This window comes from Amblyomma mixtum, chromosome 2 (genome assembly GCF_055824585.1).
Source record: "Amblyomma mixtum isolate Tamu chromosome 2, ASM5582458v1, whole genome shotgun sequence".
Taxonomy (NCBI): Eukaryota; Metazoa; Arthropoda; class Arachnida; order Ixodida; family Ixodidae; genus Amblyomma; species Amblyomma mixtum.
In genome coordinates, this window is record NC_143013.1 from 41,853,675 (window position 1) to 41,871,024 (window position 17,350).

The following is a 17,350-nucleotide window of genomic DNA, read 5'->3' on the forward strand; positions in this document are numbered from 1 at the left end:
TGTTGTTCGCTGTGTCTCCTAGGTCTGTCCTGGGCGAAGTCTCTTCTTCCGGGAAGAGGTGCCAGGCTATGTGGGAAGATGGTGCACGTGTTCTCTCCGCTGGCGGACAGCTCTCAGACGGCGTCGTAAATCTACGCAGCTGGTTGAGATGTCGGCGTGCTACTGTGCCATGTATGTTGACGAGCCAAGAGCGCAGGCCTATGCGTCTGACAATTGTAGCTTCCTCCCAGCGTGGCTTTTTCAGAAACTGTCGGGCGAGGACGCGCTGCCCCTCATTAAGCGTGCCGCAGCGCGGAATTGCTTTTTCTTCCCGGAACGTCTCTGCCTTTGGCTCGGGGAGGATGGCTGTGAGCTGGGTTCGCATTTCACGCTCGAACATCATTTTCGAGGGGGTCTCGCCTGTTGTGCTCTGAACCGTCGTGTGCTGCTTGAAGAGAAAGCGCGCAAGGCGGCGCTGCAGCGAGCCTGTCTGATCTCTTTCAAGGGCGCGTTTTAGCTCGGCTACGTAGCGCTCGGCTTGTCCGTTTGTCGCTGGGTGGTAGGGGGCCGATGTAACTGATGAGATCCCGTTGTCGCGATAAAACTTGAGGATCTCCGCAGACACAAACGGTGTTCCGTTGTCCGACACTACCTTGCGCGGCAGGCCGAACGTTGCAAATAGTGATCGGAGGTTGTCAATGACTGCTGCCGAAGTCGTCTGTCCCATTTGCCTTATCTCAAGCCACTTTGTGTAGGCATCTACGACCACAAGGAAAGTGCAGCCCTCAATTGGTCCTGCAAAATCAATGTGCAGTGTGTGCCATGGTGTGTCTGGCTTTTCCCATTCTGGGACAGGAGCTTTCGGCGGGGCGCTCCGGCTGCTCTGGCAAGGCTTGCATTCTCGCACCACTGTTTCGATGTCGTTGTCAATGCCAGGCCACCACATGTAGCTTCTGGCACACTTTTTCATTGCAACGATGCCCCGATGTCCGGCGTGGATGAGAGACATAGCTTGTGCGCGTAGTTCTCTCGGAATCACAACTCGGGACCCAAATATGATGCAGCCGCGATGGGTGCTCAACTCTGTAGCTCGCCTGCGGTAAGCGTCGAAGTTGTCCCCTTTGAGTTTATGCACGTTGCCTTGTTGAACAGCTGTGTAAACTAGCCGGAGAGCTGCGCACTTCTGCGTAGATGCTGCAACTGTGCCTGCTGTAAGCGGAGGTTCTGACAGTGCTTCGAACATCAGAACGTCTCCTGGTGGAAATGGTTCGTCAACAGTTGCGTCTAGTGGCAGACGGCTTAGCGCATCGGCGTTTTGATGTTTACTCCCATTGCGGTAGACCAGAGCGTAGTCGTACGCTGAGAGTTTGATGCACCAACGTGTCATTCGCGGAGACAAAGTTGGTGGCATAGGCCTTTGTGGTCCCAGAATGCCCAATAGCGGTCGGTGATCGGTTATAAAGGTCACCTTCCGGCCGGCAATGTACTGGTGAAAATGTGTGGCCGCGTAGACGATGGCTAGCCCTTCTTTGTCAAGTTGCGCGTAGTTGCGTTCTGCTTGCGACAACGTACGTGAGGCGAAGGCGATGGGAGCTTCCCTTCCTTGCTCGTCAGTTTGCGATAGAACCGCGCCGACTCCGTACGGTGATGCGTCGCAAGCCAAAAGCAGAGGCTTCCTTTCGTCGTAGTGGCGGAGGACTGTACATCTTCGAATCAGGTATTTTAGGGCATCGAATGACTGCTGATGGCGTGGCGACCATGTCCATGTCACATCTTTCCGAAGGAGTTGGTATAAGTCGTTGGCCACGGTAGCTCTTTGTTCCAAGAACCGGTCGTAGAACGTCAAGAGTCCGAGAAAAGCCTGTAGCTCCTGCTTGTTTGTTGGAGCTCGTGCTTCTGTGATCGCTCGCACTTTGTCCTCGGTAGGGTGAATGCCTTCCGCATCAATTCGGTGTCCCAGAAATTGCACCTCTGGCACCGCAAAACAGCACTTCGATTTGCTTATGCACAAATTAGCGTTTGCTAGCCTTTCGAGAACGAGCTCTAGGCGCACTGCATGCTCTTCAGTGGAAGTGCCACTGATGATGACATCGTCAAGGTAGACACAAACTCCTGGGATGCCCTGAAGCACTGTCTCCATGAATTTTTGAAATATGGCCGGGGCTGCAGCTACGCCAAAAGGCAGTCGCTTGACTTTGTACAAGCCTTTCAGTGTGTTAATTGCCAATAATTCAGCAGTTGACTCGCTCACCTTCAGCTGCTGATACGCCTGGGTGAGGTCCAATGTGCTGAAGACTCTTGCGCCACGTAGTACACTGAATACTTCTTCAGGTGTCGGTAGCGGGTAAGAGGACGCTTTAGTCGCAAGATTGACGGTGCTCCGGTAGTCTCCGCAGAGGCGTATGGTTCCGTTCTTCTTGCGAACTACGACAAGTGGTGTGGCCCATTCTGAATGCTGCGTCGGCTCGATGACACCTTGCTGCTCCAGTTTGTCCAACTCTTTTTCAACTGAATCTCGGAGAGCAAACGGCACCGGCCTGGCCTTCAGAAATTTGGGTTGCGCGTTGTCCAACAACTCCAGTGTGACCGGGGGCCCTTCGTTTCCTGGAATCTCTTCCGAGAATACTCTTTCGTATTTCTCTTGCAGTTGCTCAACCATGTTCTGGCTCGGCGTCTGGTGTATGCCGCATATCATCACGCCTAGTGGAGAAAACCAGTTTCTCCCTAGAAGGCTTGATCCTGTGCCCTTCACAACAAGCAGAGGTAGCGTATGGGTCTGGCCGTTGTAGTTAACCTGCACGTTGGCAGAGCCCAATAGTGGCAGATTCTGTCCTGACCACGTTCGCAGGTGCGTGTCGTCTTGTTGCAGGGCGGGTGCGTCAGATGGCCATGAAGTTCGGAACGTGTCCTCACTGATCAGAGTACAGGCTGCGCCGGAGTCCACCTCGAACTTAATCAGCTGGTGATGTACGCTTACTTCTGTAAAAATCTTCGGTCGCGTGCCGAGATTCATGGTGTTCAGGTCGTACAACACAGATGGTGTTGCTGATGTTGTTCCATGGAGATCAGATAGCGGCGTATTCTCTGAGGCGTTGACGCTGTGATTAGGCTGGGAAGGTGACTTTATCTTGGCAAGTCTCCGTTTCGTAATGCATGCTCTTTCGATATGCCCTCGCTTGTGGCAAAAATTACACGTGGCTGACTGGAATCGACATCCCTGGGGGTTTTGTTGGTCGTCACACCGCCAGCAGCGTTGTGCCTTTTTGACCGATTTTACAACGACAGAAGGCTTGCGCACCTGGTTGCTTGTCTGGTGTACCGGCTCGGTGTTCCGGCGAATCCCTCTCTGCTGGTGACCGGCGCTCTCCGCTCGAACGGCGATGTCGTAAGCTTTGCTGAATGTGAGGTCCTTCTCAGCGAACAGGCGCTGCTGCAGTGACTCGTCACTCAGTCCGCACACAAATCTGTCGCGTAACATCACGTCCAAGGGAAGCATGGTGGTGTTAGCAGAAGAAGCTGCGTCTCCCTCCTGCCCGGTAGCTGTTGTCGACAGCGTTCCAAAATTGCAGTCGGCAGCGAGCTTCTTGAGCGCGGCTACGTAGAGTCGCACCCTCATCGGCTTTAAATAAACGAAGTCTTAAAGTACCGTGTGCGTCTTTCGCTGCATTCAACACAGCGACCGGACACGACACATCCCTTAAACATTGTTGACCCAAACATTTTCGCTCGTTTACATACTTTCGTGTTTGGTAAAGCTGCAGATTAGGTACTGCTCCCTACCTTTGACATGCCAGAGTCGGGAGCAGAGCAAACAGCTTCACACTGAGTCTGAGCCCCTACTTGCCGGATCCTGAGTTCATGCGTTCGTGCACCATTGTCTACGGTGCTCAGGAAATACTGAGAAATGCTCACAATGCACAGACGCAGGTCAATGCACGCTCATGACGCTTGATTTATGTGCGCGCTGTGTGCGTTTGTGATACGTTGTCCTGACCACATATAGAAGTATACACTTGTGGAATCTGCGAATTCGTGGAATGCATACCTGCAGTGTCTGGGATGTCAGCTACAATTTATTTTTCGTTTACTTTTTCTTTTGATGTGAGGGGAGGCGCAGAGAAGCACGCGCTACTTTATTATGCGATGGCATAAAAGTCTTGGAGAAAGAAGTCGCCGTCCGGAGCAAAAGTCGCTGATTAATCGGCGCCGAGTCGGACGTCATGAGGCCACGTGACATGCCGCCGGTTGGCGGTTGCTCCTGGGCTTCGCTCATTGGTCGACGAGTGTGACGTCACGCACCTTGAGACAGCACCGTGCTTGTTAGCCAACCCGTTCGAACTGGCAGTAAAAGTGGGTTGTGCCTTGGTTCTTCCGGTTCACTGCATAGTTCCGCTTTCTCGCAGCGCAGGTGCGTTGTTTCACCGGAGGTGTATAGAAAACCACTGCTGATATCGCAAATGCAGCGGAGGCCGAAAGTAAGGCCGTGCTGCCGCGTATTAATGGGTTATACCGGAACCGTAAAAAAGGAAGGAAGATAAACGAAGAAAGAGGAGATTTTTTTTTTTTCTCAGGGCAAAGAAACGATGCCTAGGATCTAGAGACACCAACTTATTTTGAGGTCTGTTACAGTGCAGTCCACTTCGCAGCGCCGAAGACATCGTACTTGACTGGGAGGAAACTTACGTTGTTGAGATCATTCCGTGGTCGTTGAAATATTCGCCTCGAATTTTCGTAGGATATTGTACGCATAAGTTCAAGAAACATGCGTGAAGCTGCCAGTGAGAAGAAGCAACATTTTATTGCTGCTTGCTGCCACTCGATTGACAGGTGTATAAAAAGAAAATAAGCTACATTAGAAAACACGGAGCAGAGATACGGGACTCTGAATGAAGTAACAAGTTATGCTGTTACTTTCGTTAAGGCAGCGATGAGCACTCGTAACAGCGCTATGAATGAATTTAGGGTTGGCATAAGATATTCTCGATTTTATTCTTCTGTATAGTTCAAGGCAGCTGCAGAAGCCAGCACGCTTCCTGGCTTCCATTAGAAAGCTTGAAAGGGAACAGCGCAAACACAGGTCAGAGGAACGTACAGTCTTTGTCAAAAGTAACCAAGCTGCACGTTTTTTTCTTCATAGTCGTATATTAAAGCTATAATGCCAGCCCTCAAGCTCTGAATCTCTGTATGGTAAGGAGAACCCCTGTTCTCACCTTCAAAGAACTTTTTGATCTTTAGGGAAGCCGTGAGGGCTCTACTATACGAATGAGAAGCAAACCATGGAGCCTGGTTACTTTTGACAAAGACTGTACAACAAAGTGCCTGTGTTGTACGTTCATCTGTCCTGAGTTTGCGTTGTTCCCTTTTAAGCAATGTTTAACCAACTAGCCCGCAACAGCCCCCTCGTGAATTCCAGTAGAAACGTTAGCCGCCGCTTACACTTGTAAAACGACTGAGGAAACAGAAATCCACTGGTGTCGAATGACAGCGCCATTTCTGTAGGGCAGCAAAGTATGCAACTTTCTTGCCGCAGTTGTCAGCTGAGGCTGTACATACAGCACACCCTGTAGATGGCTGCTGAGTGAAAGTACGTTGGACGTATGGAAACTGAACTATGCTCCGTGTGGCATTTGGTCTTGTTGTCTGCGGCGTGGCCGACTTGTGCCTGTCACTCATCTCCACCTGCGGCTTGCGGGCGCGACTATATAGCTGATTTGGCTTTTCCTAGAGACCTTTTCAATCTCTTCAAGTGTTGCTGCAGGAACACAGTATGCAGAGTCCAGCAGGTGGGAGAGGGATGTTTCTCCGCGCCAGTTCGACATCCGTGATCGCGTGTCTTGACGATGAGTATTCAATATCCACAAAACAGCCGGCACATATGTTGTTTTGTTCTACCTTCGTAGTTGATCCATATAATTCTGTCATTTCTGCCATACATCTAATCTTCTTTAATATTTTACCTTTCACCCCAACGGCGTCTTCTCCCTTTATTTATTTATTTATTTATTTATTTATTTATTTATTTATTTATTTATTTATTTATTTATTTATTTATTTATTTATTTATTTATTTATTTATTTATTTATTTATTTATTTATTTATTTACGTAAACTTTACAGTTTTATGGCTCATTTAAACGGGAAAAGTTGCAAACGACTGCTTAAACCGTCCTAAACGAATCTAATGACAGCAGCAGCAATGCAGAGAAAAGCAAGTAATCAAACGTGACAAAAGCGTTATCAATGCGACAAAAGAATGGAGGAAAAAAAAGGAATACCTGGAGATCTAGGGGTTGGAAATGAAGATGTACGATTAACAGGACAGAATTAAAACAAGAGAAAAGCATTCTAATACATATGTTCAAAAAAGAGTAGGGAAAACGACACTGATTCTATAAAGGTTAGTGATCAAGAGGGACAAAAATATTTCCAATAAACTGTGTTTAAAGCAAGAAATAAGATGAAAATCCTTAAGAGCATCTATTTGTTTAATAATTTAGGTAGGGTTTCATTAAAGGCGGTTCCTCGCTTTTTCTCTATTGTCAGTAATAGTTAGCTCCTTAGTCACTGAAACAAAGCCCGGTCGAATGTGCGGCCACGTTAGACGGTCGTGGCAGAATCGGGGCCGCTAACTTTTCTGCACGTGTTCGGTGGCGCTTAGCGTTGCCGCAGCTGCTTCGCGCTCCCGCACAAGTGGCTATACGGCTGCGCGCGCACAGGCGACCGCCCCGCCGGGTGCAGCGAACGCTCACTGAAAGTTTGCCCGTTGCCCGCACCCGCTGCGCTCCCTTTTAAATCTCGTTCGTCTCCGTTGCCTGATCGGGCCCATGGCTGCAAACTCTCAGCACCGTCTTTCATGCAGTGTGCGTATATACACCTTTTTGGAATGCTGTCTCGCTCAGGTGTCTCCTCTGCGTTCCTTTCGATGCGTGCGCGTTTTTCTTTCCTTCTATTTTTTTTTTTTAAGTAGCGAACTGCAGGTCTTCCTGTGATTGGCTTTTCCTTGCTCAGTCACTCCATTTATCCTCGCATTAATCTCAGGTGGCTGTCTGAAGACTATTTCTGCAGGTTATTCTCCGGTGAAATATTTTGTTTAGTGATCTGTTTTTTGGTAAAGTAACCTTAAAGTAAAAGGCCGCCGCGGTAGCTCAGTGGTTATGGTGCTCGGCTGTTGACCCAAAAGACGCGGGTTCGATCCCGACCGCCACGGCTAGAATTTCTTTGGAGGAGAAATTCTAGAGGCCCGTGTACTGTGCGATGTCAGTGCACGTTAAAGAACCCCAGGGGGTCGAAATTTCCGGAGCCCTTCACTACGGCGTCTCTCATAGCCTTAGTCGCTTTGGGACGTTAAACCCCATAAACCAAACCAAACCAAACCTAAAGTAAAAGCTACCACTCCATTTTCAACGAACTTTTCTTTCTTTCTTTCTTTCTTTCTTTCTTTCTTTCTTTCTTTCTTTCTTTCTTTCTTTCTTTCTTTCTTTCTTTCTTTCTTTCTTTCTTTCTTTCTTTCTTTCTTTCTTTCTTTCTTTCTTTCTTTCTTTCCTTCTTTCTTTCTTTCTTTCTTTCTTTCTATTTATTTATTTATTCGAGACAATTTCATACAAATTGCCTCTGATAAATTGCTGTGTACAGTGACCAGCAGTTGTAGAACCAATATGAATGTGCTAGGATTGGAACAGTTTCCGATATCTTCAAGAAGAGACTCCTACAAAGCGCGCCTGGAGTGCAATCAGTGCCACGGCAGTCCTACTGTTCGGGTCGCAACGTAGTAAGGTCTTCGAGCCTGTGGAAATCACTGCGCCCTGCGACATTCAGATATTAGGGGAGTTTGCCTCCGGGTTGCTCATCTAGAGCTAACGAACCCACCAAGCTGCACAAATTGCTCCGCGACCAAGGACAGTACAGTGCCTCTGGAATACGAATTTAACAGTGGCCACGTTAACCCCCCCAGACGTCGGAAATCTTCAGTCATTCTTTAGAAATTCCTTGTTTTTGGCTCTCATATGTGTTGGAAGCTTACCTGTGAAAGATTGAACTGCTTCTTAGTGTGACCTGACATCCTGCGTGCCTCAAGTGGTTTCGGGATAAAGTATACAGTCGTGTTGCGATTACCGATCTGCTGTCGCGCCGACATAAGTATAGACATGCATTTGTCAGCTTTAGCATGCATATCTGACGACTTAGAAAGCGTTTCTTTTTTCTTCTTTTTAATTGCAGGCTGAACCAAGGAAGATGACTCCCAGGACGGGCCTCTTCAAATGTTCGTTGCAGAAAGGCACCCGCTATGCAGCTGCCATTACACTGGTAAGTGCCGTATTGCGAGGCACCGGTAAACAGAGGGGCTGAGACAGATAACACAAAGCCCGTCCCGTAAGAGAAAAACATTGAGGCGCCATGATCTGCTCACCGACTCATTATGATCATGATGAATGCAGGAGCTGTGCCGGAAAGAGCGCACCTTAAATTGTGTCGGATTTGTTAATGTGCCTTCGAAACGCTATGGAGCGGATCGCAACTTAGACCATATTTGGTTTACGCGCATTTTCTTGCTCCATAAGGGTTTTTCTAGTGAAGAGCCCGTGGATGCACGCATGTCACTACCGTGAGGTTGAGGATAAATGTATATCAACCGAGAGCAAACGTGGAAAACCATTCACCAGTCGCACCGCTCGGCTCAGCAGTTGTGTATAATATACTGTAACTTCCATAATGAGCTTTGGTTTCCTGCGCAAATTTTTATCACAACCTAGCTAACCAAAAGACAAGAAACATGAACATAACTATCGGAGAGGGCGCACAGTTAGCTGGAAAGAGGTTCCTCTTTTGCTCATTGGATGTGCCGTAGGAGGGCGATTTCTTGTCGCTATTTCTGTAGTAGCCCTCGCCGAAACACCTATAATGCGGAAATGCTGGGTTCTTGAGCCCATTCGAACTCGCTGTCGTGCTCATGTTCTGTCCCCTGAATGATTGGCTGCCGCTGGCCAACTCAGGCACAGGTCACAGGCGGAACAATTGCCGGCATACAGAACGTAAGACTAATCCGGCCTGCATATACCACCATCTGCACTGACTGTGAGATTTCGAGCAGCTGACATCGTCACCAGGACGTAAATCTGCTTATCACCTCTGGCCAACGCGAAGAATAGACCACCTTGCTGTGAACTAAACCTTTATGCATTCGCCCGTCTTTCCGTTCTTCCCCCCTGTCGCGTGCGTAACTTCACTGCATTACAAGAGTACCTAAGGCAAAGCAAGAGACGCAGGGTGATCCTTCCCTCCATAAAAAAAGCTAGAAAAGATCATAAAGAAGAAGTAAGAAGGAGAAGAGTTGAAAAAAGGGGGGGAAAGAAGAAACTGATAAATCAGCTATGCATTATCTTTTAAGTACATAGATTAACAAAACTTCCCTTGAAGTGAACTTATTTTGAGGAGCGGGCAACTGGACAGGTCTATCGAGAGAACGTAAATAGGGAGGAGCTTGTGCAGAACGTTGTGAATAACGGGAGAACGAATGAAAGAACAACATCACGCTGTGCTTGCACATGGCATGCCAGCAGAACAACAGCCGCGGAGTGGTGACGAGCCTTTAGAACTGGCAAAGGGTAAATAAATAAAAACTTTTATTGTAAGAAAGGAGAGCGGAGCTGATTTTGGGTGGGGTTCTGAGTTCATGACTCCAGTATCTTCCGCCGACACCTTGGTGATGGCGACTATAGCGCCTCCTGGTCTCCCAGGGTGCCTCTGGCCAGCGCCACTTCCCACTGCTCCAGGGCCATGTTGGGCGGCTTTAAGTGGCGGGGTTTAGCTGTGCATGTCCATGTAATGTGTGTGGATGTAGAAAAATCACTACACCAGGGACATGCATCTGTGTACAAAGCTGGGTGAAAGCGGTGTGTAGGTGGTGAATATTGGAAAACGTTGGTTGTGTGACGGGAGTCAGAGATGCAACTTAGGCGGAGGGTCTCATGGCGGGTAGAAAAATTGATTGAGTAAAGGTAGAGAGCAGAGTTGGTTTGCCATGGTCGGTAGGTGTACTCTCGAGCTAGGGCGTTGGCCCTAATGTTGCCATAGAGGCCTTCATGTCCTGAGTCCCAGGGGATGACGTGATCATGTTGGACGTGCCCGCCCAGTACGCGGAGAGTCGTGCGCTGGACACGGCCACTCGCGTAGGCTCTGCAGGCGGCTTGGGAGTCTGTAAAATAAAGTGATAACTTCTTGAGCGAAGCTTTTTTCGGCATGCGTGATTGTAGAAAAACTTCTATCAGAAACATTTTGGTAAAAGTTGCACCGCTGCGTAATGTTGGGCCCGCCTCTTCTTTTCGTCAGCAGGCTGTCTAACCAACAAGAAAAGGCTGTCCACTGTGTAATGCTGTCGACAGTTTAATTGAGGTTTTCCCTTAGTATACCCTGGCGTCAATGACCTTATACAATCTCACCGCAGAGAGAAGCAACATGAGAAAGAAAACAAAACCATTTGTTGAAGGTCGTGGCGCATCTTATGCAGCCTTGGTGCTAGGTGACTGCTGTGCAGAGTTAAAAGGATGACGCGGCATATGCAGAAAAAGAAAATAAAGCGCCTCGGCATATATTAATACTCATTACGAGATGGTCATCGGGACAGCAAAATAACTGCGTTACAAGCGTTATGTTGATAAAAGTGAGGCAGTTTTAGAACAACTATGGAAACGCTGGATATTTCTTTTTATACAGCTTCACTACTGAAGACAGGCGTTTCACTACTGAAGACAGGCGTTGAAGTAAATCCATTGAAATCCACGTTAAGGTGGTCAGGCCTGACTAGCAAACAGAGGCACGTTACTGATAACATGACAGATGAAAAAAAAGGTTGCAAATGATACTTCTGCACCCTGTTTCTCCCAATGCGCCTGTCTTACTTCTTTCATCGTCTTTATGCTTATCACAATGATGTGTTTGCCACCACATTAGTATTGCCTCCGTCTTTGACCCTAACGCTCCTGCCTATGGGTGCCGAGATATGAGTGCAGCGTATGTATGGGCGTTAAAAAGAGCGCGAATGAGCGGTTACATTTCCTCTTTCCATTTTTCTTTTTCTTTTTTTTAATGCGAGGGCCGCACATCCCACAGTGCACGCTTCGTTCCGTTTTGTCTCCTTTTCTTTTCCCAGAACACCCTTTTTGCCGCTAGTCTAACCGAACCACATTTGTGTCTTTATGGCGCTCATGAAGTTGTATCATCTGAGTATGACGAGTATTTGCCTCATTTCGCGATCATGTGGTATCACCGCGCAGTAAGTTAGCAGAGACCCAAACAGCGAATGTTGCACGCAAAACTGGCTCCGACCGAGTAGAAACAACGAAAGCACAAGACTAACGTCTTTGCTCCTGCGCACAGGCAAATGCAAAAAAACGACAAATTTATTTCTCTACTAAGTGTGAAAGTGACTGTATTATGCGTCAAGGCGAAAGTTACCGCTAAAATAGAAAAGTACGTTTGTCATGCAGAATTATAGAGTAATCATCATCAACTGAATGCTCAAACTTTGTTCCCTTTCAAATTGGAGGTAGCTGTGCCCATAATTAAAACAAAAATGGCCTACAACAAGCATACTTCGATCAAAACTACGTCTAGCATCGAGGAAAATAATAATTCAAATAAAGAGACTTCGCTTCAACGAGGTTTCACTGCGTATGGATGGACACATACTCTACCGGGCCTTGCCTCGGCCGGTACTGCGCAACTTTGCTTACCGCTTTATTAGCTAAATGATGCGATAAGAAAGCGTCGTAAGGTGAGGAAACTACAGTTTTCTTAACACGCCCCAGTGCGGGACTACATTCGCCCCACTATAATGACGTCCGTTAGGAGTAGCATTAGCGGCGCAAACGAGTTACTGGCTGCATATGAACTTGTGACAGACGCCCGCAAAATAACTCTCCTGCAATTCCCGGCATGCTGTGGTTATCTAACATCGCTGTCACGGAAATCAGGCAGTTCGGACAGGTCATCGGTCAGTGACAGCACACTTGCACATCTGGATGCTTGGTTCAATGACCTTTGCGCGAGCCTGTGTGGGTATAGAACGCAGCTGCTGAGAGCGAAACCCAAAGTGACAGATTCAGCAGAGCACACGAATTGAAGCTTCGAGTTCTAAGAAGCAGTCTAACATGAACCAAAGGGAATCATTACTTCGAATAAGATTTTGGTTTTAGAATACTGACGACATTTTAGCGGAATGCAGCTGGGTCCTCTCAGTGTCTCCTGTTGCACTGCGCTTTCCTTCCACAGCACGCAGTGACAATACATCACTGCAGTCTGCCCTATTGCTCTTTTGTGAAATGCTCATGGTCAATCTTGTAAGCGTCTATACTTCGCCGCATTTTCTTCTTAGTTTTCAGCAGCACTGAGTTAATCATCCGAAGTCACTAGACAGAACCACGTATAAGCTATTTCTCAACGAACTACACGATGCGTGTATGTTTGTTTCGTTCCAGTTCTCGACGACCCTGCTGTTCGTCGCCTACATGATCTCGCTGTACCGGCAGCACGGCTTCCTCGAGTCTCTCAACAGGTCCCTGGGATTCGACGCGACACGTGAGCACACGACCCACTTTCGCCACTTGTGCCCTCCGCCTGAACTGGCGGGATTCGTACCGCGAAGTGGCCCGTCCTTCGCCCTGTTGTTTGTGCTCGCGAGCTACTTTAGCGCGGGGACTCAGCCCTGCGGGTATGCACCGGATGGGGTTGAGGTCACCTGGATGATGTATGTACACAGGCTAGGACGAAGATGAGAACTGCCACGCACACAGCCGCAGACTCGCGTTTGTTGTCCGTGTAGCACTGTCATTGTTTAGAAATAAACAATATATGTGCGTTTGAACAGGAACGCAACACGCGATGAAACCTCATGAGGTATACAGGCATTGTGAAGACATACTTTGACGCCACCGTGAAGACTTGAAACCGAGGCGTGTATTGCTGAGTCAAATGCTCGCACACTGCGTCGCCTCGAAACTCGGCGTTCTAACCCTTCGGGCTTGGTAATTCATAGCACTAGCAAGCGTTCTTGTGGCGACCACCCCTTGGTGCTCAAAATTACACGTTGTGAAATTAAACAAAAACAATAAGTAGAGCAGAAAAAATGCTTTCGCAAGTAGGCTACGCGACCAGACAGACACGAAGTGAGAGAATAATTGTCGTCGCCAACCTCCTAATTAACTAAAAGAAATTAATAACCAGTGCAGCTGACGTGCACGTTGATATTGGAAACCTGCAGGCGGTCACATTCCTAAACGACTCCATTTGGTAGATTTCTCCTAGCATGCGCGCGTTCCTGGATATTCGCCTCCAAATTCTCATCTCGATCCGCGTAATTACGCATGCAAGGCTGTAACGATCGGCGTGAAGCTCCTCCCGGCGCGGTGTTTGTTCTGCCAATGGCATTGAGCGACCAGCGAAGTTGATAACCGTCTTTTGTCTTTCGGCTTTCGAAACGGAAGAAACGTCCAACCCAATAAGTGCAACACACAATGGAAGTTTCGCGTCGAATTACACCTTACATGCGTAACTATCTCGGAACACGTTGAACAATGAAAATTGGTCTTGAGGAATGGAAATGGCGCAGTAACTGTCTCACATATCTCGGTGGACACCTGAACCGCGCCGCAAGGGAAGGTAGAAAGGTGTGAGTGAAAGAAGAAAGAGAGAAAGAGGTGCCGTAGTGGAGGTTGGTTGGTTGGTAACAACTTTATTCATAGTCCTGCAGAGCTTTCGCCGACGGGGCCTTAGGTCTCCCACGTGGGGACGTCGAGGCGCTGCCTCGCCGTCGCCTCGCGGGCCTGCTGGACGGCCCAGAGTTGGTCCCCGAGGCTGGGGCTGCGCAAGGCAGCGGCCAACCGCGGCGGGAGGGTTCCGGAATTAGCACCGTGAAGGTTTTTGTTACAGTCCCAGAGCATGTGAGTTAAAGTGGCTACATTGGCGTTGCAGACCTTGCATATATTTGTCGGGTATGTACCGGGTATGTATGTATGTATGTCGGGTATGTAGTGGAGGTCGAAATTATTCCGGAGACCTCCACTACATTCGACCACCTGGGGATCTTTAACGTGCATTGACATCGCAGAGTATATGAGACTGTTACCGCGCGCCATTTCCTTTTCTTAAAAATCAATGTTCTCGACGCGGCGGTGCCCCTCCGGTTCATCAAACTCTGCTTTTTTGCCAGATTTTGGAGGCCATGGCTCATACGTATAGCTCTCGTCCCTTTCATTTATTGAGATTTGGTGCTAGAGTATTCCATTAAAGTGCGTTATTGTACGAGTTAGTGACTGTACGTTATGAAGAGAGAAAGCATAAATCCATGTGAAGAAGGCTTGCCCAGAAGATGGAAAAAAAGAAATAAACAAGAAAAATAAACATCATCAAAAGCAAAGGCACTAGGGCTTGTCATTCAGGAATTAAGATACGCCAACTCATGGGGAACAGGGAGACTGAAGGTTTGCTGACACTTGACGACCCCTTGTGCGCGGTAGCACAGGCTGCAAAGATTTCTCTTGTCCGTGCAGAGGAGTAATGCCCGGGGAAGAACGCTATCGCTCCTCTTTTTCCACGATTATTCGTTTCGTACGAATATTCGTACCAGTGGTGAATATTATATGCGTATATTAATAACGGTAGGCTATGAACATCTGAACAAAAATCAAAATATACATAAGAAGTTGGCCATTAGATTTTAGCTGATCAGCTTGCTGTTGGCATGTCTAAGCTATTTTCTGGTGCCCACCACGCAGAAAAAAAAAACTCTTTTGACAAAAAAAAGCAAAACCTACGTTTAAAATTTGGCTGTGGCTAGAGTTCCGTCCAGACGGAACTACAATTTGCGCTAGAGTTCCGTCCGGACGGAACTGCATGTAGCGGTGGGGTTCCGTCCAGACGGAACTGTATCTGACACCATACAGTTCCGTCCAGCATTATCTGCCACAAGAGTTATGTCAAGACGGAATTAAAGCTGGCGTTAGGGATTGGGAAACCTGTTTGATTGCAGAATTTTGCATGTCCATTTAAAAAAGTGGCAATCCTGTTCCGCCTAATGTGTGACAGGATATTCTGCTGCATCATTTTATTTTCCATGCAGTCAGTGAGAAATGGCAATAGAGCAAGTTTTGGCTTGGGTTTGTTGGTGCGTTTGCATAATGCTTGTTGACCGTTTGCGTACGTCTTAGTCTTTTTCGCGCTACGTCATCTTGCAGCACAAACAGCGACAGGGCTTCACATCACTTCGCGAAGAGTTTCTGCACTCTGCTTCTAACAGTGTCATTTTCCCGATCCTGCATGCATGCACGGAAGTTACACTTTCGAGAATGCAACTAAACGCAGTACGCGGACAGATATTTTGGTGCCGTATACATGCGTAGAGAGAACATCTGGATACAGCTTTGTGAACTTGTTATTCCAGAGGCAAATAAATGCTTTACGTGGGTAGAAATCACCCCTTTTGTATAGTATAGACAGTACGGATATTAGACAGTTTTAGTTTTACGTACGTAGAACCTCCACGCACGTAAACGTGAGCAGTCAACGCAGCGTACGCTCGTGTCGCTTCGTACATTTTTAGCTACACGTACGAGAAGCAAACTGTGTAGATCTGCCATAGAACCTAAAAAATGCGCTAGCATGTTGTGCCGCGCCATCTAGTACAGATAAACAAAACTAATTTTGTTTAGTCGAGCTGCTTGGAGCGGAGCTAGGCCAAGCCACACTGCGGGCGGTAAATACTTTCCCCCTTTCTTCTGACAAACGCTGCGCGATTTCATTCCACCGAACTGTATGTTGCATGTTATCTTCAAAGGGATTGCATTCCTTCACGCCCCGCAGCATATTGAAATCATCGCTTTTTGAGAAGCGAAGGCGCGCTGGTGTCCCACTCATGTTGACAACGTGTGCGTATGGAGCCAAAACCTGCACCGTTTTGCTTTTCCCGCTGGCTGTGCTGAGGGTCACGCCATATCCCGCGAGGTTTTGAGCTTCGCGTGGTCTCGCGAGATCGTCGGCACACTCGTTGCTATGACGACCACAAATGCTTCTCGTTCAAGCTTAGAAGCGGCTGAATCGGATTTCTATCTGGAAAACAAAAGCTAGCTATCACCTAAAACTTCATGCGAGAGCAAGAATGGGCCAACTGAAGGCAAATACAATAGTTTACAGCATGATACCACGTCGAGGGATTAGCGGCGAAGCTGTATTCGCTCTGAAGCGGGCGGGCAGGGCGCCGCCATCTTGCCAACGCCACGTACAGGCGCGGACAAAAGTAAACGGAGCACGCAACTGTCTTCGAATATTTTTCACGCGACACCTAAATGAAATTTCCAGCAGTGGTGCCCGCATGCTGGTAGCGGACGTTGGTGGGCTTTCTTGTAGACAAACAAGGTTTCTTCATTTCCAGTCGAGAAGGCGTGAATGCACTTCGAACGCAATAGCGTGCTCCGTTTACTTATGGCAGCGCCTGTACGCAAACAACGTGAAGACCGAAACGCAGAGATCCGAATCTCGCTTAGGTCCGTGCGACCCACGCATACACTTCACGTTCTGCGCATGCCCACTGGTGACCCGTAAGCGCTCTACTTACGTGAAGCTTCTACGTACGTGAAACTAAAACTGTCTATTGTATGGACGGAACTCTAGCTGCAGTAAATATTCCGTCTGGACGGAACTGCAGCGGCAGCAAATGTTCCGTCTGGACGGAACGCTAGACACTCCGTTAAAATTTTCGAAGTCTGCGGCGGAACACCGTGCGTATGCATACTGTAGTGCTCGCATATATTTGTATGAACAATGAATGCTGTCAGCAGTTCACAACTAAACTTATGAAGCCCGAATGACCTTGGCGTAAGATCTAAATCATCTAATGAAAAGAATGACACAGGTTAGACAAGCAACAACGCAAAAGCCTGCCTTTGGCGAAAGTCTTTGAGCGCAGGGCCTTTGTATACCGGGGATACATGCAGGCCAAGCAACAGACATGGGAATAATTGTCTTGGTAGTCAGCTCTGTGGGTTTCGCTCTACCACAGGGAGTTTTCATGAACAAGTTTTAATACCGTTTAGATTTCTAATTGTTGATCAACACGTCTCTGCCGTACCATCTCTCTTCCAATCATTTTAGTTGAGTGCGGTTATTCGAGGCCGGTATAGAAATGTTCCCAATTTGGAGCTCCGAACAAAAAACAGTTTTCGTCAATGAACGCTTTAGAGTTTCATTTTGTAACCTTAATGGTTACTCTTGAATAGATATTTGTTGTAATTAATCTTTAGTTTAAAATTTATCTAACTTTGGGGAATTGCCCTAATCGCATTGTTACATGTCAAGGTCCTTAAAAAGAGCATAGTACCTGCGT

General features: G+C 47.8%; 1 protein-coding gene across 2 annotated transcripts in view; it reads left to right on the plus strand.

Moving 5' to 3' along the window:
- Window positions 1–17,350, plus strand: part of LOC149359114 (uncharacterized) — a 31,798-nt gene that overhangs the window by 8,329 nt on the left and 6,119 nt on the right. The window contains exons 2-3 of one of the 2 annotated variants that reach the window (XM_089571337.1): window positions 8,197–8,283; window positions 12,453–12,552. In XM_089571337.1, coding sequence (XP_089427463.1) covers window positions 8,212–8,283; window positions 12,453–12,552 — 172 coding nt within the window. In that variant the 5' untranslated portion in view covers window positions 8,197–8,211. Of the gene's footprint in view, window positions 1–8,195; window positions 8,284–12,452; window positions 12,553–17,350 lie in introns of both variants that reach the window. The other variant, XM_089571338.1, reaches the window with a different exon arrangement.